At 43.1% G+C, this 21,665-nt stretch overlaps 1 protein-coding gene across 3 annotated transcripts in view; it reads left to right on the forward strand.

Moving 5' to 3' along the window:
* The first annotated feature begins 1,000 nt into the window (after positions 1–1,000).
* rgs3a (regulator of G protein signaling 3a) overlaps positions 1,001–21,665 on the forward strand; it is a 103,271-nt gene continuing 82,606 nt past the window's right edge. Inside the window, exons 1-7 of one of the 3 annotated variants that reach the window (XM_041959583.1) lie at positions 1,001–1,334; positions 13,158–13,239; positions 14,705–14,810; positions 15,368–15,800; positions 17,797–17,836; positions 18,561–18,883; positions 20,865–20,942. In XM_041959583.1, the coding sequence (XP_041815517.1) occupies positions 1,215–1,334; positions 13,158–13,239; positions 14,705–14,810; positions 15,368–15,800; positions 17,797–17,836; positions 18,561–18,883; positions 20,865–20,942 (1,182 nt within the window). In that variant the 5' untranslated portion in view covers positions 1,001–1,214. Of the gene's footprint in view, positions 1,335–9,848; positions 9,908–13,157; positions 13,240–14,704; positions 14,811–15,367; positions 15,801–17,796; positions 17,837–18,560; positions 18,884–20,582; positions 20,712–20,864; positions 20,943–21,665 lie in introns of those variants that run through there. The other 2 variants (XM_041959582.1, XM_041959584.1) reach the window with 2 other exon arrangements.

Consider the following 21,665-nt stretch of genomic DNA (forward strand, 5'->3'; position numbering starts at 1 on the left):
GTGAGAACGCTAATTGCTATGGCCGCTTTGTCACTTGAATGTAAACACTTTGTTTTCGGGCATTTTCGAACAGTTGACGCTTGTCTTGGGAGGACAGTCTCTTGCAAGTGCACATTTTCCTGTCAAGCTTTGTGTACTTTCTCATACTTTTATTGTAGCTTTTAGTCAAAAGAATGAAATGATTTACAAGACATCTTGAAGCTTCCATTTTAGCAGCAGTAAATGCATAATGAATGGCATCTTAGATTGAGTATTTTATTCAGAATAAATGTGCTCAATTTGATATAGTTTCAGCAAAAAAATATATGTGTGACACTGTAATGCAGTGATAAAAAGGTGCTTTTTAATTTTGGACATTTTAAAGTACGTTTGTATGTAATGTGATTATTCCAACTTTTCACAAGGTTAACAGAAGGGTGCTTACACTCTTTGACTCGTGTTGGGGCCGTTTCGACTTGGTTGGCAGGGTTTGGAAAATGACATTTCACAGTCTGGGTTAGGATAATTTATCTCCCATGGTGATAGAGGTAGGGGTGTGCTGAAAGAGTATGGCAAAGTGAGGGATAAAAGGATGGATAGAAACACCAAACAGAAAAAGGAGGCAGTGGTTGGGTGGGGGGGTGGGGGGCTGGCTGTGGGGTTGCTGTGAGTGAAGTTTGAGAGACGGACAGGGAAGGGCAGAAAATGAGAAGGAAAGATGTTCAGTAAAAGATGTAGACTGATGTAAAAAGAAGGAAATGTAGACAGAAAGAGAGCGAGAGAGAGAAAGAGGGAGATCGGCATTGTGGCCCAAAGCTGAATGCCGCCTTTATGAGCAATAGTTAAAAGGACACTGAGGCGTGAGTCCCTGTAACCATAGCAACTTCCCAGGAGCCCTGTGACGGACAGATAATAGAGTGAGAGAGGAGTTCCTTTTCTCCTCTTCACCCCTCCCTCCTTCCCTCCCTCTCACTTGTTCTCACTTCCACTCCTCTCTTGGGCAGTTTGTTGGATCCTCGCATCTTACGGGATTTTCCTTGACTCGGTTGGCCTGTTTTTTGCCTTTTATGTGCGCTCTGAAGTTTGAATCCCAGCCCAGCGAAGGCTGCACCAGACAACTGTTGCCGTAATTGCTTGTTGTTATCTTTCTGAGTCACTTTTATGGACTCTCAGAACTATTTGAGGACTTTATTTTTGTGCATCCACAAAGCTGTTTTGCGTTGGCACAGAGGGAAATGTGCTCCAAAGGCACTGTCTCAGCCCGTGATTCCTTTGTCTACATTTCAGAGGCTGTGCTGTCAAACCATGGTGCTGCCCCCGAGACCAATCGCCCTGAGAATATGCAATGCTTAACAGTAAGTATAATCAAACCTTTTTTAACTTTCTGTGTGTACGTGTGCATGGTAAGCTGAAACATGCTCATATCCTTTGCTTTTTCTGGTCTCTGTGTGTGTGTGGGGGTGCATCTGAACTTGAGCAACAGAAATATTTTGGAAGTTTAATGGCTTGTGTGGGCGTGTGTACATACAGTAAATATCGTTTAACTCTATCGGTGTATTTGTTTGAAGTTTTGGCCAGTATTTCTCTCTGCAAGTGCATAAGTTGTTTATTTCTCTGATTGATGGTAGTTTGTCTGTGCTCTTTTGTGTTTTTTTATTTGTTGCGTTTGCGTGATGCGTGCACATTGAATGGATGGGCCTGTGTTTAATTTATACAAAGTAACTGACCCGTGACATTGCACCATGTCCAACAAACTCATCATGCATAAACATGCCTTCAGTAAGGATATTTACTGCATGAATTCCATGTTACGCATTCTCAGCAGCCATAGCAACTAATTGAATCATGCGTTTGAGCTTTGAGCAGTGAATGGAGCAAGATGCCATTTCTTGAAAGACAATATCTGTCAAAAAGCTCACTTGCGTGTGGAGCAGAATGATGGTTTGTCATGAGAAAGGGGAAAAGGGGACTGTGTAGTCGGATGTGAAGCCAGTTTTTCTTGTCTGTTCATGCACATCACAAATCCTTCCTGCCTCTCTCTCTCGCCCTTTACATCGTACAGCTTCTCAGTAGTGTCCTAATGTTTCAAGTTTGAAGTGTCTTTAAAGTCCATTTCCGCATTGTTGACTGTATGGTCGCCATGAATTAATTAAAAATTAATGAGGAACTGTTTACAGAGACACGAGAGCGTGACTGATGATGCTTTTACCCATTTTACAGCTGGGATAGGTGATTATTTAAGTCAGCATATGCTTGACAACAGCAGCAATAATGACTGCACACAAGAACAGAAAGATCTGTATATGTAAATACCTCAGTCCTCAGCTGTATTAAAGCATAGTTTGGGACCTGTAATGGACCTGTAAGTGGCAGTGTGTAAGTGTATTATTTTTAGCTTTTGTGGATTTTCCCTGTTTTTCTTCTGTTTGAAGTGCTCAATCCCCAATGACCCTGCGGTCCTTATCACTGCTTACTCTACTGCTGGCCTCCTGAGGGGTGAAGACAACTGCATGCTCCCTCCTTAACACATGGTTTTGCCAACAGCTTCTTTGCCAGTGTTGAGCTTCACTTTCAGGGTGTATCATGTTCTCGGCAGTTCCATTTGGTTTTTTTGGGGATAGATCCAATCAAAAACAATTAATTTTAGCAGCCTACAACACCTGCACCTTGGCAGGCTATTACAGAAAAGGTCCATCAGGGGAAGTGCACATCGATCTCCAGGCTAGTTAGCCAGTTAGCTGTAGCTATCTCCACATCTTAATTTTTTTTAATGCAAAGTGGAGCTTCTTCAGCTATCATTACACCATTTGTCCCTTAGCTTTTAAGCTGTAGTTAACAGAGTGTGCTGCCTACAATCTTGTCCCTGTCCCAGAATCAGCTCAGCTGCCAGTCAAAGACAAAGCAGTGCAAGGGCCTGTCCCCCCAGAGGCTTGAAGCTAAAGGAACCGTTCTGATTCACTTCCAAAACTGTTTCTTCTTCTCAACAATAAGATCATCTGAGCGATAAATTTGAAAATCGCTTTTCAAACTTTGGCTGCAATAAGGAAACTTTAAACAAACTATGACTAATCTAAAACAATTATTTGACTTTTTCCCTGTGCTGTACTTAGTGCCTCGTTGTACCAGCTAGATTAAACTTAAAGATTTGCTTACTTTATGCAGACCTGAAGAATTCAATCAATATTAATTTAAACATGAGCTTCTTTTCTTGTATATATGAGCTGTTTTAAGTGATGCTTAAATGCTGAGTGACATTGCCACAAGTTGTTCATGACATACAGACAAAAAAACATAAAGATACACATATATCACTGCTGGCAGAGGGCTGCGTTTGTCTTTACTCGCTGAGTCATTTGACCTGTCAGATATAGGATTGCCTTGTTGGCTGTGAGCGTTGCATCTTTTTGCATACTATTGTTCACTGCAGCTGTTTGGGAAGATTTATTCCTCTATGGCTTGCTAATCGTACTGTGTCCTGACTTGGCAAATTTCCAGAGTGACTTTCATGGAAAATTGCCACAGGCTTCTGTTCACACACATGCCAATACTTGAGCAAATTCACTTTAATAGGTTACGATGCATGTGTGACAGTGGCTATATTTAGATAGGATCAGCTTTTATTGAAAATCAGAGGGTCAGCTGTCATTTAAGACATACATACAGAGTAATATCCACCCCAGTAACAGCCTGTTCACCCTGCTGAACAGGCAGGCAAGCAATACAGATGTATCTGCTGCCATACCACCAGACTACAGGGCAGGGTAGGGGCTTCATGGGTATTTCTGGGATGCATCACTTATCTGCAGCACCAGATACGTGTTATATATGATACTTTAGTGGAGGTGTTGCAGTGTATGGAGCATGAATGTGAAAAAGACTGTACACAAGCACTTTCAATTCCAACTACACCAGCTCAGCTGATTTTTCTACTGCGTATTGTCAGAAAACAGCACCGCAGCATCAGGCAGTAGCCTAATAAAACATTCTGAGAGACCATAAGCCCAGAGACAGTGGAAGCCACAACCACACGAGGCCTGGCCGCCTGCTTTAAGACAAATGCCTGAGTGTGCTCCAACTACGCTCGCCACAAACAAGGAAAAAATTACATTGTGTGAAAGTGTCGCCCAAAACCTTCAACTTCCACTCGTACCGACTGCCTACAGGACAAACATCCAGCAGAACAGGTAACAGCTGCAGTAATCAGACTAAACATATAAGCCAAGTTTGAATGAAATGAGAGCCAAGCCTAACTTTAGTCTCTTGTTATTGTGTGGTGTTGCTTCACAGTAACTGTTGCGCTGTTGGAGTGAGTTAAATATGGTGGCCTGCATAATATTTCAATGTGCAATACAAATACAAATACAGAACATCCACAAAAAGAGTCTTTTTTTGAGCTGCATAGTTGATTTATGGTACAGTCTCAGTCTGAGCTGCTGCTCTGAAGCAGGTGCCGCGGTGTTGCAACCCTCTCTTCTAGAAATTGCATTCACATTGTACGAAATTGTTAATAATCTAAAAGCTGGCTGGGTTATGTTCGCTGGCAACATTTTTTTGAGTTAATGAAGCTCTGCTTTTATGTACCACACAGAAGCGGAACAAAGCACAGGACCTTCACACTTAAGCCTGGTTGTTTGCAACCTGAGTCTTGTCTGTGCTTAGCTTTCGGCAAAAGAAAAACTCTTGTGTTTGATGGTGCAGTACAGCAAAGAGGGAAAGTAAATAGTTTTTAATCACCAAACTGGGCACTGTTGGTTAAAAAAATGGTCTTAAAAATGACCGTAATGACTTAGTCACCTCCTGGGACTGACTGCCAGGCCTGTTCATGCCAGTGAGACAAATATCCGCGTTGCTTTTGAAACACTCCAGGATGTAAACTCTGTGGAAAGCAGTGGTCATATGGACTTACTGTAGCTAAGAAGCTTGACTGGACAGGATTAGACAGAGGCAACCACTTTACTTTCACCTTTCACACACTCTCCCTCTCTCTACACATGATGCACACACACACAGAAACATAAGTCAGGCATTACTTATCTCACAGTGTCGTGGATTTGTGGCTTTGTCTACCTGACACACTGTACTTGCCAGAGCGTATCATAAGCAAAACGCTTCATTCTTTGTTTCTTGCCGCAGTCATTAAATTCCTTATATTGCTAGCAGCATAGCAAAAACATCCAGTATGTCAGAAGTCTGAGCGGCGTTTGAAGTCTTATGGAAGGTGAAGAAGGCAGTAATGATGTGGCACAGCGCTGAGATGGAAAAGTTTTACATCCGTATTTGTGAACGCTCCTTTCCTCTCTCCTTCCTTTCCCCTCCCTCCCCTCTCCTCCTTGTTCTCTCTCTTCCTCTTTATCTCCGGGTGAATCAAAGTAACAGATGATTGTGCGGTTTGTGTGGGACAGTCTCGGGGGAGAGTTAAGGGAGGAGGGGTGGGGGGGGGCACATTCACAGACTAAATTAGTGGAGAATGGAAAACCTTTTAGACTTTTTCTTCTTTTCTGTACCCGTTTTCTGTTGCCTTGTCCTTGCTCCCTTCCAGACCGCTGCGTATGCCTCCTTCACTGTTGTGGCCTCCTCCAACTCCTCTCTCTTTCCTCTCTTTTCTCCCTCTATCACCCCATGGCATCACCCACACTGCACAAAGAGCTCTGTTGTATCATTAACTGCCCACTCTTTACCTACTCAACCATTTTTTAGTGTTTGATGATGGCCTTACACATGAATAATTTCAGTGATGAACACAGAGCTCACTGAAGGCTTTTGAACACTTCAGATGTTGATGAAGATGATACTTGATATCCACAAAGAAACGTCCCTCAGACAACCGCAACACTATTTCAAAAACATTTTCCTATCCACTGACTGCACTTTCACAACCTCCCCCCGCGTTTTTGCTTTAAATCATTGTTCTTATGAATTTCGATAATTACTATGTGTTTGAGAGAAATCATGCTTTAAAAAAATGTCACACCCATCAAGCTCTGTTCTTTTGCTGTTTAGCTAAGTTTCTTAGTTTATCCTAAAGAACCAGGTGTGATCATGGTTTGCAGACGTTTAGGAAAAATACCAGTCATAGTCAAAGTAATGACATTTTGCCATGTGAAGTGATCCTGCTTCTTTCAATCAGGGTGATATTTAGAGAAATTTCTGCTTTAAAAGACTCTACCCCAATGCCTTTTTGATACACCTCATTTGTAAAAACATCTGACATTGTTCCCGTTATCTTGATTCATAGGCATTTACTTAAAGTAAATACAGATGTATGGTGGCCTGTGAGAAAGCATCATGAAATGTTCACATCACAACAACGATCACCTGAACCAAAGCTAAAAGACCGGACGTGCAGCACAACAAGGATTCACCTCCTCAGCTGCCATGTCAGCATTTACAGGGCAAAAACATCTGCCCATGTCACTGACAGGGTGCCGGAGAATTCATGAATACTGTAAATAGTATTCAATAGTCACGCCCCAGACAACGTGTCCCCGCATCACTTTGCTTGTCAGGCAGCATTAGCTCCTAAACCGTCTCTGTGAAAATGGGTCTGACACGTCTGTCTGACGGGAAAGATGGGAGGGGAGGGTGAGGTGAGCTGAAAAGAGGACAGAGAGGTTAGATCTTCTGACCGGCGTCTCAGAATAAATTAAGAATGGTTAATTTTATTGCCAGAACGTATCCCTTTGCGAGTGTTCAAGGCCCACGGTCCTGGCTGCTCCGACGTCCTCTGCTAGATGGATCATGCTTATACTCTTTTCATGCAGTGTTTTCATCACATTGTACAGACTGTACAGAGTGAGTTGCCCAACAATGTTTGGGTTGTTCAATCCCTGCATTCGCATTTCATGTCCTTGAGCAGGATCCTCAACCCCAAACTGCTCCAGATGGCCAGCGCCTTGCATGGCAGGTCCGCCACCATCAATGTGTTAGTTTGTGGATGCATGAATGAATGAGAGGCTTTATGGTGGTCTTGTTGTCCCCACTGGATGAATCTAATGACTTCTTGAATATTAGGCTGCTGGAAATGCATGCAAAGCTAATGACAGTCCCCATCAACCTCAACTGTACTTTGTGTTCAGCGCCAGTTAACAAATGTTAGTATGCTAACATGTAAAACTAAGATGGTGAACACTGTAAATAGGTATATCACTAAAATTTGACAGATGTCAGCATTGTCTTTGTTAGCATTTGGCTCAAAGCATCACTAAGTGATCCTCACAGAACCGCTTGCATGTCATTTGTTATTCTTGTGATTTATTTTATTTCACTTCCAGAATTTTTATTTACATTTTAATTCTCTCTTTATATTTTGCCATTTTGTTCAACATCATCTGTTGTGCTCTTTATGTTACTACTCTCTTGTTCGTCTTATTAGTTTGTCATTGAGCTATTAAGTACTTACGTATGCTCAATGACAAACTAATAAGACGAACAAGAGAGTTTGACGAACAAGAGAATTTGAATTTTTAGTAGCCTGGCCTAAGTTATCTAAGATAAACATGGGACTGCTCATTTAGATTTATAGTCATCTCACTCTGTCTCATGTTATGCACAGTGCCAACTTTAAAATGTTGCAGTTGTCGCGTAGTTATGAATCCAAATGCCGAGTCCCCGCAGTTTGGATTTTAAGTCCGGCCTGAGCTGTGACCCTGAACTTGGCCTTAGACCCATCTTGTGTGTTCACTGGCTTGGAAGACGCCTCCCCCTTTGATAGCTGTTTATTCAGGTCAGAAAGAGAGAGAGAAAGAGAGAGAGAGAGATCCCACACTACCAAACACCAGATTGGCCTCGTCTGGCTCCCAGACAAGCTTTTCAAACTCTTCTTTCACTCCTCTCCCTAATACATGCTTTCTTCTCTCCCTTTCTTCTCTCCCTCTAATCCGTCCTTCTGCCTATTTAGAGGTGAACAGCGCAGCATGAAAGAGAGAGAAAGTGTTTTTTGTGTGCTTGACGGGTAACCCTCGCCCTTTTGAAAAGGCAAACAGGGAAAAGCTGCCATTACTATTGGCATGAAGGGATCTTAAGACAACGGCCTTTTCTGCCACTTTATTAGCATTGTAGAGACTAGTGCAGCATCGCTCCTCTTTCACCCCTCTCTTTCTTCATCGCTTCTCTGTCCATGTTTCAATACATGAGCCAGACATCCCAATGATAAAAAGGAAAAGAGGCAAGCCGGGAATTAATGGGGTTGCTAGGGGTTAGACTGGCCACTGTTTTAGCAGTAATTTAACAGGCTTTTTTTTTTTTGCTCTGTCGCCGAGCCGTTTGCTGTTATTTTTTTTTTGCAGATTACCACCTCGTTCCCAGGCGTACGGATATTGAAAACAAAAATAAAAGCGGTGTTTGGATAACTGGAAGGGGGGGGGGGGGGGGTCAGAGAGTTGCAGACCTGTGAATTTCCGTACCGTGCGTTTGGGAGTGAGGGGGAGCAGCTGAAAGGAAAAGCAGAGGAAATATGGAAGTTGAAAACATAACAAACAAGCATAATGTCTGGACGGAGATTTGGGAGTATGGCAGTTAAGGTGGAAAGAGTCAGTTGAGGTGTGATGTCTGATTTTGAAATATGTTTGTTTTGTGTTTGTGTGAGAGAGTATGTGCCCAAACAATACTGCTGTCACTCTCTTTTGTTGGGAAATGTGGTCATTAAAAGTTGTTAGCCATTAGAAACATTTCTGCTTACACTGCACATATGGTGCGGAGTTTAAGTCCTCTGTTACAGGTTTGCAGACTCAGGACTGCCCTACAACTCCTATTAAAAATCCTGCCTTTCTCGCTCTGATTCATCCATGTCTCCCTTTTACCACCTACATGAGTCACTACAGTGTATATTTGCAAATGACTGAGAGCTATAGCACCTCTCACAGCCTCATAGTGTGGACTCAGGAAGCAAACTGGCCTTATCGGGGGCAGACACACAAAGCTGTCCTGGCTGTGGGGTGGCGAGGTATGCGTAAGTGCATGTGTGTGTGTATGTGTGTCGAGGGGGGTGGCGGTGGGAGGCACTTCCTCCTATTCTTCTGCTGTTGAAGAGTTCCCATGAGCGCCCCTGCCAGGAGCTACAGTGTGGCCTGAGCAGGCCGAGCCAGCGCCAGTCTCGCCTGCATGACGCCACCACACACTCTCACACAGCTGATCTCAGGAGCTGCTGCAACTGCTGCTGTTGAGGCCACGGAGGACGGAGCGGTGTGTTATGGGATGGGAGACATGCAAGAAGAGAGGAGAGAAAAGAAAAGTTAAAGGAAAGACTGAACTGAAGTTTTAAAAGAGCCAAGAGGGAGACATGAAGCTGTGGAAGAAACGACAGGTCCAGACTCATTAAAACTTGTACGCAGGAATGTGCATTGATGGCTGGATTCGTTACTTACAAACCTTGAATGGATAACAGTGCGGTTGGAGGTCAGTGGCAGAGTGACGCCAATTTTGCAAAAGGACCGTTACCAAGAAAATTGAATCTACTTTCTCATTTAGAGAAAGTTGATGCAGAGTGAAGGCCAGAGAAACGGCTGAAAAAAGTCTCCAAGGACACATTTTTATTATACTGAACAGATTCCCGTCTGTCTTCCAGCAAGGTGAGACACAATATCATTATCTAAGAGCCACCTCTACTGGACTGCCACCTGGAAATCGGACATTTTGAATAGTACAAGCCTGGGCAGCTGCCACTGTTGAGATGATTCATAACACGCTCAAGTCCACCCAGCCAGCGGAGCGCAGCCCCAGGAGCACGCACTCAGCCGCACAAAGGAGGCTGTGGAGATACTCGGGCTGCAGAGGGGCCGGCCAGGTGGAGAGTCACCGTCGCAGTGTGTGTGTGCTGGCTGCAGACTTGAACGCTGGAGGAGGAGGAGGAGGGGGTGGTGGTGGTGGCGGCGGTGTGATGCACACTATCCACGGGCTGTGCCACCTCTGCATCGGATGTAGGCTGCCTCAGGTGTGTTTGCGTTACAGAGAGTAAGGCAAAGGGGAGGGAGGAAGGGGGGTCGAGAAAAATAGAAAAAGAGTGCATCTAGTGTGCGCTGTCAACCTGTGATTGTGACTGGGAGAAAGAAAAGTTTCAATCTCTGACCGCTGCCAGATCCATCAATGGTGCAACAACGTAGTCAGCTGTCAAACTAATACCAAAAGCAGTGTATGAAAAATTGATGTGGCAATATCTTTGGGATCCTGATCATTTTCCATTACTGTGTGGAAGAAAATGCACTTTCAACTGCATGTCCGACACATCCGGAAAGTGATGATTATCTGCGAGCGAGTATAGGAGACTTAAGGGACGTGTGTTTCTAGAGAGGGGAGAGCGCGCTTTCCTCTACATTATTTATCCTTCACATAGTGAGAGAAGGATAGCAGGAGTGGAGGAGAGGAGAAAAATATTTGCTGTGATATGAACTGATGCCTCTATCCTTATGTAAGCCACTTTGTACATTGGATCTGAATTGCACATTAGAGCAAATGGGAAATCAAATGTGATTAAACGGAATAGAATGTGAAATATGAATAGATGTGTATATCTTGTCGGGATTTAAAAAAAACAAACAGCTGGAGAGTATTTGAAAGACAGGGCTTACGTGACAGAAATACAGCATAACAATTAAGTTGTGTGTGTGTGTGTGTGTGTGTGTGTGTGTGTGTGTGTGTGTGGGTGGGTGGTTGGTGTGTTCTCCTTGTCTCTGAACAAACTCACCCTGATGTCGCTGCCTCACCACCGGTTGGTAGATTTAGTTCGGTTTATGCCGACCTGTCTGCACTCGGTGTTACCTCTGCTGCACTGCAGGAAAGCAGACATGTACTGTCATCATCAGATGGAGGCTGGCAGGAGTTCTGCTCCCGGCTCCATGCAGTCATGTCTGAAAGGGTGGTGCAGCACTGAGGCACGAATGTAAGAAAGGGAAGAGCTCTGTCACACATGCATGAACATATGCACACGTGGGACACGGGGGTCTCTCATCTAAATTCATTGAAAGAAAGTTAAGGTCTTCATCTAGTCAGGTCTTACACAGCCCCTTTGATTGTATTATTAATTCATCAATGAGGCCTAGCTCATACAATTTGAATATTTAATGCACACTGGGATTTCCCATTCATTTATCTTCATTTATTTTCAGTAATATGTCTTGTGATTGATGCACTGAAAACACACTCTCTTTAAAGAACATCCATGCAGATTTCTAGCAGTATTCCCAGGTTAGTCTCCTCTTTTTCTTTTCCAGTTTAAAAATAATACCTCTGCTTTCATTTACAAGTGGGAAAGGGGGCATGGAACTGCTTCTCCCAGGCAGACCAGAGGGGTCCAAGTTGTTGGACTCAACTATGCTTATAAAAATTGAATTAACGCTGTAAAGTCTCTGGAGTTTGGATGATTGGCCCAGGTTAGGCGGCTCTTAGAACTCCTTTAAAAAGGACACAGGGTCTGAAACAGCTCTGAGAGAATCGAGAGAAAGGTGAGACGCGATAGGTCGATGCCTCTCTCATTTCTGTTAATTCTGAGTCGCTGTCTTTGCTTTTCAACAATTTTGTTCATGCGTTAAATTTCAAGCTGATCCATCAAATCGTTCGACGACTGTTTGTTGTCTTCCTTAATTCCAGTGAAATGTTGTTTTCATGCCATCTGTTCCTGTTCGTCTCTCTCATCTGCTCTGTCTCCCACTGCCCTCTTTTATCACTATTTAATCTTTTATCCCTGTTTATCATCTTATCATCTCTCTCCACCTACAGTCGGTGTCTGTATGTCTCTCTCTCCATTCTCTTTTCTTTAATTTTGTCTGCTTTTCCCTGTTTCTGCTACACACCGACTCGAGGATTACTCGTTAACATCCGTCTGTCTTCACACAAAAAGTGCAACTCAATAATTGTAGCACCACCTGTACTTCTTGTGCAGTCATGCATGAAGATGAGGAGTTGTAGGTGCACCCTTGTGTGTGTATTTTAGAGCTTATTCAGCCTTAAAGGAAGAAGGTCAAGCTCCTTATCATAAAGGTAGCCCTGACATACTGTGTGTCCTTTCTAATTAGACAGTACATGGACGCTCCCACTGCTAGCGTTTGTCTGCAGTGACCTGTATGCTGTCAGAAACAAGAATTATAGAGACAACATCACATTGGCTTCATCGAGTGAGACGGTTAATCAAGTTTCAGACACATCAAAGAGGGTACATGCGCACAAAAATGGATGAAAAACCTAAAGCTGGGTGTCAGTTTGGAGGTTGGTTGAAACAGGGAGAAATAGGAGGGATGAAGGGTAAAGAAATATGGTACTGTGGCCCCTAACAGCGTGACACAGGGCAAATAAAATCATCGGACTATAAGAAACCACAATCATACTCGACATTTTAGGGTCATCACGAGCTTCGGGCCCCTCAATAATCACCATATTTCTCCAAGTTGCTGCGTCTCGCTCATGGGTTGACTGTAAGTTAGCAGCATACACATGTAGTTTTCCTCTGCCGGAGACAGAAAGGGAGGGACGGGGGGGAGGGAGGGGGAGGCGGCAGGGATGTCTGTGTGTTCTAGGCCCCTGGTTGTCAGCAGATGAGATGGAAAGTGAGATGTTTGGGACGGAACTATGTTGACTTTGGCTCGGACCAGCGGGCACAGGTACCGCATGTTTGACGATGCAGGGTCAAAGACAAAGAGAGACAATGGGAAAGAGCCATCATGTGTGTGTGTGTGTTTGTAATTGTGATGTTTTAGGTTTGTAAAATCTTAATGTCAGTAGAACTGATCTGGAAAAATAAATGTTTAAACAGTCTCTTCACAGTCAGTATTAGTTGTACTTACAAAAGCAGTTTTGTACCGTAGAAGTGTTCTTTTTGCATACCAACTTTCCAATATTTAAAAAAAAGAATAGGCGTGACTAAATAGGCGGTCTGCTTTTCAGTAGATTCAGTTTATTCAATTCTTCCCCGACTACTGGACAAAGAATGTCCGTCTTCCATCGCTGAGTTGTTTTTCCCACTAACTCAGCTAATTGGCTTCACCGGGAAACTGCTGTCAAGACAGTTTTAATAGGAAGTGGAAGCAGAATACAAATCTACTTAATCGTCCTGTAGGAAGGAAGTTGATTATTTTGCCAGCATGCTACTTTTGATTCCTACAGTAGTGTGTGTGTGTTTGTGTGTGTGTGTAGTGGAGAGGTCCTATCTTCCTATCACAAATTGACTGTGTGTCTGTGCGTGTCTTCTACAGGTGACCATCCTTCGAGGAAAGGATGGATATGGCTTCACCATCTGCTCAGATTCCCCCGTCAGGGTGCAGGCTGTTGATCCAGGCAAGTTTTGCACGCAAACGGCTGTAAATTAAACACACACTTTGCAGAAAGAGGCTGTTGTTTAAATTTTGCCGCCCTTACTGTTCTGCGCTGTCTTTAGGTCTTTGGACCTAAAATGCTTGGAGGTGGAGCAATATGTCTTTGATTTGCACTCTTTTTATGCTTTTGCTTATAATATTAACTTGAACCAAATCCACTGCCAACACCCAAAATCATTAATTTATAGAAGCATTAAAAGCAGCAGTAAACAGTTACTTTTCTAAAGTAGATTTGATTGTAATACTGTGTGCCTGTAAGTGATGGTTTTGATTGTCACTTGCAGGACTGCCAAGAGTAGATTCCTAGTTTTAACTGTATTAAGTAAATGAACTTGAGACTCCACACTGTTCCACAACGTATAAAGTATGTGGTATCGAAGCACGTAGCTGATCTGCTTTCTAAGCCAGAAAATATTGATTGTTTTCCCTGTATTCCCATTTAATGGCACTAGACTATGTAAACCAGGCATCTCAAACCGGTTCCATAAAGGGCCGCATGGCTGCAGGTTTTCATTCCAACCCAGGAGGAGCACATCAGGCCAACCAATCAACATCAAGGGATCACTTAGTTAACAGCTGAAGACTGAGATCAGCTGATTAATTGATTCCAGCCAGGTGTGTTCCTCCTTGGTTGGAATGAAAACTTGCAGCCACACGGGCCTTTATGGAACCGGTTTGAGATGCCTGATGTAAACAATATTGCTAATGGCTTATATTCCTCTAAAAGTTGCTTTCGCTTCACACTGCTTGACCTGAGTTTGGCATCTCATGAATGCACCTCACATCATGAAAGTTTCATGTCACCTGTGGGTGATTATTTATTTATTCATTTATTTATTTTCCGCTGGTGGTCGTAGCTTGGGGAATTTCTATTAGCGTCAGCTCAGCCAGCAGGGTGTTGCACTTAATGGGGAGCCTGTCTGTCAAGTGGACGAGCTGGAGAGATGAGAGGGAAGGCAAACTAAAAAATTTCAAAGCATCGTAATATCAGATAATTATGTTATTGTTTAATCTGTACTATTGTTGTAAAGATGAAAAAAAAACAATACTACTAGTATAAAAAAAAGAAGACTCAATACCTTTCAACACCACGGCAAAAAGGGAAAAAAGTACACAAAGGCAATTAATTAACAATCTGCAGACAGTACAGAAGAGGACACTGAACACATTTGTAATAGTTTTAACAGTAATGGTTGAGGACCAGGTGATTTTCTTCCCCTTTGCTTCATCTGCCCAGCCTTGGGTTGAAAATCTGATCGCAAAAGTATTGATACTTTTGGCAAACTTCATCTGTCAAGTAATACGCTGTACTGTACCTCCGATACTGCAGGAGGGAGCTCCATACATAAAGGAGCTGTAGCTGTGGATAGCATGAAAGGCACGTGAGAGCGTGCAATGATCTGAACGTTGTCTCTTCACTCTGGCAGGGGGTCCAGCAGATCAGGCGGGTCTGCAGCAGTTGGACACTCTCCTGCAGCTAAATGGTCAGCCAGTGGAGCAGTGGAAATGTGTGGATTTGGCCCACGCGATCAGGTAATGAGTCCAGCACACCAGGGGATTATGGGTGGATTTACACCAAAATGTTGGAGAATCCTTTTCATGAGCTTACTCAGGACTCAGCGCCGGTGATTTGTAACGATTATCTGAGAGACTGAGAGGTTTTCGCAGTTAATTTCGCCATCATGATTGACCTACAGACCAATCAGAGCCATTCTGATGTGTATGTATGGCTGAGCAAGGCATTTGGTGTATAAAGATCGTCCATTTGAAAGGCTGAGATTGCCTGTGGCCTGTAAGAATTCAGTTTACAGTCAGATGAGGTGGGAATTACTGATCTGATGCAGTGATGTCAGTGATTGAGTTGATTGATTGAGTTTTCCCAAATAACAGACTTTTATGATTCAGTTAATTTTAGCAACACAATAGATTTCCATAGATTTCTTTCTGTTTTGTGATTTTCTTTAATTTTTATAAAATAGACATGTAAATACAATAATTAACATTTCTTCTGATTCAGGGATTTACAGATACATGTGCAGTTGATTTAAAAAATATACATTTTGAAATTTTTTCTTTCTTTCTCATTGTAGAAACAGCGCAAATGAAATCACAGTGGTGGTGTGGCGCACAGGCCCTTCAGCTAAGCCTAATTTCGAGGGCCTCATTCACCGGCCCTCCTATAAGCCCTCCACCTCAAACTATGATGCCCCCTCGCCCCCCACTCGCAGACGCGCACCAGATGTTGGCACCAGCAAAACCCCCCCAGCTGTGCCGCCTCTCCCAGCCCACCATCGTGCCACCGCCGCCCGCAGGCTGTTGGTCAACGGCTCCGAAGCTGGAAACAGCAGCGGAGTAGGCGTGGGGACGCTGGGTTGGGGGGCCCAGGGAGGGTCGGCTGAGGAGCTGGATGGGAAACCGCGACACCTCCATCACCCTCACACTGCCACACTGAAGGGTACCAGGGTGAAGGCATCCAACGGGGACAACTACATCATCCTGGCCCCCATCAACCCTGGAAGCCAGGTACCGCAAACTGGTGCTGGGCTGCATCTTCATCATCTTCTTCGTCCTCCCCATCCTCACCACGGTCATATGGTGGCTCATCCTAGATATGTCTCCTTACCTTACATCCCTGGTGCTGGTAGATAGAAGGACTGTGTGTACAGCATGTCTAGGCCATTTGGGTTACTTCCATATCTCTGATTTGATGTTTTGAACACGCTGCATACATTACATACAGGTCAATGAAGTGTAGATATGGAGTTTAGACTGCAAGAGGAGACAATAACATGTAATATGTAGCTGTTAATAATACTTTGTTTGCCTGTACTATGTGAAGCTATGGCCATATTTCTTTCATTACATTCAATCAACTAAGCAAGGCTCATATTAGGAAAACAGTACATGTGTATCTGACATAATTTATCTTCCAGATTTCATGTAGAAGACAAAAACCATGTGCCATGGATTATACATCACTTTTTTTTAAAACTTATAGCATTTAAAAAAAAGATTCAACAAAAACTAGTATTTTAACGTCTACTTAATGAAAATTCACATATTGTAAGACTGGTCCATTGCACAGTATGCAGTTTCAGTATAATATGCACGTACATGCAGACTATGACATGTACTGTGTATGACATTTTAGACAGCATGTGCTTATTTTTTTCATCCAGTGACATCATGTATATGCGGCAAAGGCTTTTGATCATAAAAAAACAAAATAAAGAAAACTCATTAAATCAAAAAGACTGAACTGAATTCCTCAGCTGTAATGATGCAATACTAACCTGTTAACCACCTCAGGGTAAAAAACACATTGAACCACAACATTCAACATGTGTTTGAGGCTCTCTCCCTGCAGCAGTGCCCTCTGTCTTCTATTGATTATTCAGCCTACACTGCCTAAATAGTTGCTCAAGACTTCCAGAACATTTCTAACCAACTAAATTCTTTGGCTGTCATACGTAGAGTTGATAGCTACCTTAAATTGTCTTATTTCCTGTATCTCTTCCTCTGTGTCTGACTGCTTATAACTGTGTAACATGGGGGCTGCGCGTGTGTATATGCATGTGTGTCTGTGCGTGCGTCATCTTGTGTCCATCTTCATCTGTGAATGCTTCTCAGGTTGAGGTTCAGTGAAAGGGCACGGAGATGAGATTGATTTTAGAGGGAAGAACAGAAGTGGACTCGCAGAAAAGAAACTGAGAGCAGAGTGTCGTGGTTCGCCTCTGGAAAAAGATTAGAGGTTGCGCGTCGACGTAGCGAACAAACATTCCCCTTCAAACAGCCACCACTTCTATCCCAAACAAAAGAGAAGGCAGGGATTTGGTGAGATTTTGCGGTGGCCATCACAGGCTAAATATACCAAAGGCCCTGTGGAAATGGGTCATGTTGGTGACATATCACACTGACACAATACTCTAGCTCACAAACAAAGAGCTTTGAAAGCCCACACCGCAGAAAATATTTATTATGATGGGCTGGCAGAAAAGCAAGCTAATGATACGTTTTAAACATTTTTGCAACTTTCCAACCCCCAGTTCACCTTCTGTGCTAATCTGAGCGACATGGTGACGTGGTGGGCAGCTTTTCCGACTTCACTCCCTCGGCCGATTGTGATTTGTTATGACACGTGGAAGCCATCATTGCCTCGCTGAGTTCAGCTCAAATCAAGGGGGCTCAGCTGAGTCATGCAAGAAACGACACATGCTAATGTTCAGCTTGAAGCATAGGCTTGCAACACAGAAAAAGAGCGTGTCTCATGAGACCCTCTTCCTATCCAGATCATCTATGATGGCGATCAATATCACGTCATAGAAGGTTCATCCTCTGAATTGCAACTATCACCATTCTGTCAATTTAGCAATAAAACAATGACACACTGTATCTCGTGTCATTGTTTGAATGTCGTTTGGCTTCGTTCCATTCTAGATGTAGCTTAGATGTCAGCCCCCATTTTGCTGAAGCAAACCTTTTTAATATTAATGTCCTTTAATATGATTCTGCTTTTCAGATCTTGAGGCCTGTTTACCAAGACAGCCAGGGAACGTTAGGTAAGACGTGTGCAATGTTTTAAGCTCACACTCACACAACATTTTGTTAAAGGCGACAGTGAACTCTTAATTGGGTGTATTGGCTGAAAGCCTTTGTTTAAATTGGCTTTGATGCCTTTATTATTTTGGATCTAGCCCAATGTTAATTAAATTTTTGACTTTACATTTCAGGTTATTGTTATTTTAATGAATATGATTAAAATCACTTAACATTTGGCAACCCAAAATAGTCTCAAATTAAACTGACCTCAGAAATGCAGTGGATGCTAAATACTTTTGATGCTCACTTACATTTTACTGCCTTGTTGTTGTTCGTTTTATTTCTGGAGCCTGGCCAATAAAACAGCTTAAAATATCCAATATGTGTCCTCTGTCTCGTTCAGCATTATGGAGCTCTCTGTGGTGAGATCTCTGGCTTTTTCATGCCGAGCCAGCGTGGTTAGCCCAGCTTAGCGTGAACTTTTCAAAAGGGGAAACAGCTAGCCAGGCTCAGTCTGACGGTAGCAAAATCCTCAGTTTGTCATTCTTACACTTCATTTTTAATTGTACGGACTAAACAAATGAAGATAAGATGTTAAGTAGTTAGCTGTAGAGGTGCCGGTATGCAGATTTTGTAACAGTTCAGCAGAGAATGGCTAGCTTTTTCCCTCTGTTTGTAGTCTTTATGCTAAGCTAAGCTAAACAACACCCTCACTTGCTTCACCTTCCTATTTCTGTTCCACAGCTGCCAGGTTGTACCCCACACGGCAGGCCTCTGGTCCACAGCCTCAGGGTGGCGGTGGGGGTGCTTTTTCTGGAGGCGTGAGTGGCGGTGGCGGCGGTGGGGGTCTCTCCAGCCGCACTGGCTTCCTGCGGCGGTCCAACAACTCCAAGTCGACAAAGAGTTCGTCCACCTCCACTAATGCCGCTGCACCCAACTACCAACAGCAGAATGCCAACTTTGCCAATTACCAGAACTGCACCATTGTCCGCTCACACACTCCACATGCCAACTACGGATATGTCAAAGTGGCACCCAAGATCCTCATCTTCCCCATCTTTGTTCAGGTAACCCAGTTTACGTGAATATGTGTGTGTGTTTAGGTTTTATTCAGTGGTTTTATGTCAGCTTTGGGACATCCTGTTTTATGCTAAGCTAACCTAACCGGCTCTAGCTTCAATTTTAATGGAAAGATATACGAGCGGTGTTGATCTTCATATCTAACCCTCGGCAAAATGTCAAATCATTTTTTTCAAGTTTTCTAATCTCAACCTCACAAGAAATTAAATCTTAAAGGACCAGTGTGTAGGATATAGTGGCATCTAGTGGAGACGTTGCAGATTGCAACCAACTGAATACCCCTTGCCTCACCCATCCCTTTCCAAGCATGTAGGTGTGCTACATGGGGGCTTCCCGCACCCCAAGGACTACCTCGTTGCCTGGGCGACTCCATAGTTGAGTGAGTTGACTGAGTTCTGTTGAGGGGCCCAAGGGCTGGGCTGGGGCTAGCACAAGAGGGGCTGTTCATCCTCCAATTAGGTTATTATGCACTACTGAACACATACTTATGAATATATTCAATTTCTGCCATATTTTACTAATAGATCCCACCTTATCTTACACTCTGGTCCTTTCAAAAACCTTTATGTGTATGCACTAAAAGGACGGACAGGATATGTAGGGAGAGAGAGGGGGAGAGCATGCAGAGGCCAGCCTAAACTTGAACTGTGCACCACTGTAGCAGTTATGTGGTGTGGTTCTAAGACCACGAGGTCGCCCATATGCTCTGAAAAGCAGTCTTCAGTGGTCAAACAGGGAAATCCATATATAGTGGTGCAAAGGATAATATCATTCTTGATGTGATGGTTTTCCCCAGCACATTCGGGTCAAAAGGAAATTTGAGGTTTGCAGTTATGAAATTCATTAGCCTTTCTGTCAGAGCATTTTATATTTTGCAAGTCATGAAGGCTGCATTATCACACGTAACACATTTTAGATATCCAGACGTTTCTTTGAATTTCTGCCTTAAGGCCACAGCACTGCATGGTCTGTCTGTCTGTGAAGACAGACAGGAAATTATGGGGGTGTTAAAATGAACCGAGGAGGTCATTGTTTCAAAGTGAGCAACCAGGCTACTTATTTTCTGTACTTATCTTTTAGAGAGAGCACAAGAAAACAAGTGTAGTGATAAAATTAAAGGGCTTATTTTGATTTTTATTTATGTCTTATTTATAATTCTTCCAACTTGTATCTGTACATACAGTGTTGTTACATACAGTATATTTATGCTTCATAGTTGGACAATTGCAAAGACAGTTTGTGTTTTGCATTCAGGGGGAACTGTCCAAATTAGGATGCAGAGGCAAGTTATGTCAAGTCATGTGTCACTGCAAAATAAGTGCTCTCATTTCTGCTTCAGTACACGCAGTACACGGTTTTTGTAATGAATATTTCGCAACATCTGTGAAAATTGTCGTTGAATGGTATTTGTACCTCCTGCAACTTTTGAAATACTCTTGGTATCTTGAGGTCTTTCAGCCATTTGTGCACTCAGAGTGCAGGGATGGTGGTACTTCTGTGAATTCACACAGAAATGTGCAACCCTGACCTTGCTTCAAACTGTATGCAAATGTTACACACACACACACACACACATTGAATTTGCCCTCTGTCACTCGCTGGACTTGAGAGGAAGTCCCCTCCTCCAGTGTTCCCGCACTAGTTGATTTTAAGTGTCAGTGTCTTGTCATACACAGACCACACAAAGCGCCTTGCAGTCACAGCTCGCTGTCTGTTGTCATAGAATCAGTTTCAGTTGTATTTCCCACAGTCAAGAATAGGCTTTCTGTTGGCTGTTCTGCAGATCGTTTGGACTTCCGAGCCAAAATGGATTTGGTACTGCAACGTCTCATGTTTTATTTCGCTCTGTCAAACGCAGTATTATGATCCTGACATCAGGAGGAACACTTCATGATTTTGACAATTAATGAATGAACCTATGTCCAAAAACTGTGTGTTAATCTGTCTGTGTTATATGCTGCTGTTTAGCCTCTTGACCTGTGCAGCCGAGCCCTCATCATATCTGAGGAGATGATACTACACGAGAGCAAGCACCACTCTCTCAAGGTAAGTGGCAGTTAATGATGTTAATATGTGTCATTTTAATACATGTTAAAAACTTTTTTGTGTGTCTTTGCTACATGTTTAGTTTTTGTATAAGCTCAGTGTTGTGCAGGTAACTCTTAATTCACTTTAGTATTCTGCACAGGGATTTCAGGTGTTGTTATGCAGAATAGGACCTGAGACTAATCTAAAGAAAACCCAAAAGCTGTAGAACGGTAGTTGGAAGAGGCAGGATTGGATCTTGTTGATCTGAAAGCAGATGAAACACAATTTTCTCTTTGCTCCTTCAAAGAATTTTATTATTTGATTGATGCACAGAGATGGAGGTTCTCCTCTCCTCTCCTCTCCTCTCCAGCCTCTTCAGATTGCGGACAAACAGACTCGTAGCAAACATTTTGTTGGTTTGTCACAGCCAGTTATGCGGCCTGTTTTTCTGGCCAAACTGAAAGTGACAGTCCATTGCCCCGATGTGCATCTTAAGTCAAAACGTATGTGTGTTTTAGAGTTGCATGCACATAGAAAGAGGGAACAAGCGGAGAGGAACATTCTGAGAGGAGCAATGGGAGAGGAGATGTCTGAACGCCTCTCAAGAATTTGTAACTACTCTGAACTATCAAACCCATATCAGTCGAGGAATATGAATAATTGATAAAGTAGGAGAGTGCTTGAGATCTGACTGACAGAAATTCTGTTTTATGTATCAAAAGAAACTGTAGCTCCTTCAGT

This window comes from Chelmon rostratus, chromosome 19 (genome assembly GCF_017976325.1).
Source record: "Chelmon rostratus isolate fCheRos1 chromosome 19, fCheRos1.pri, whole genome shotgun sequence".
Lineage (NCBI taxonomy): Eukaryota > Metazoa > Chordata > Actinopteri > Chaetodontiformes > Chaetodontidae > Chelmon > Chelmon rostratus.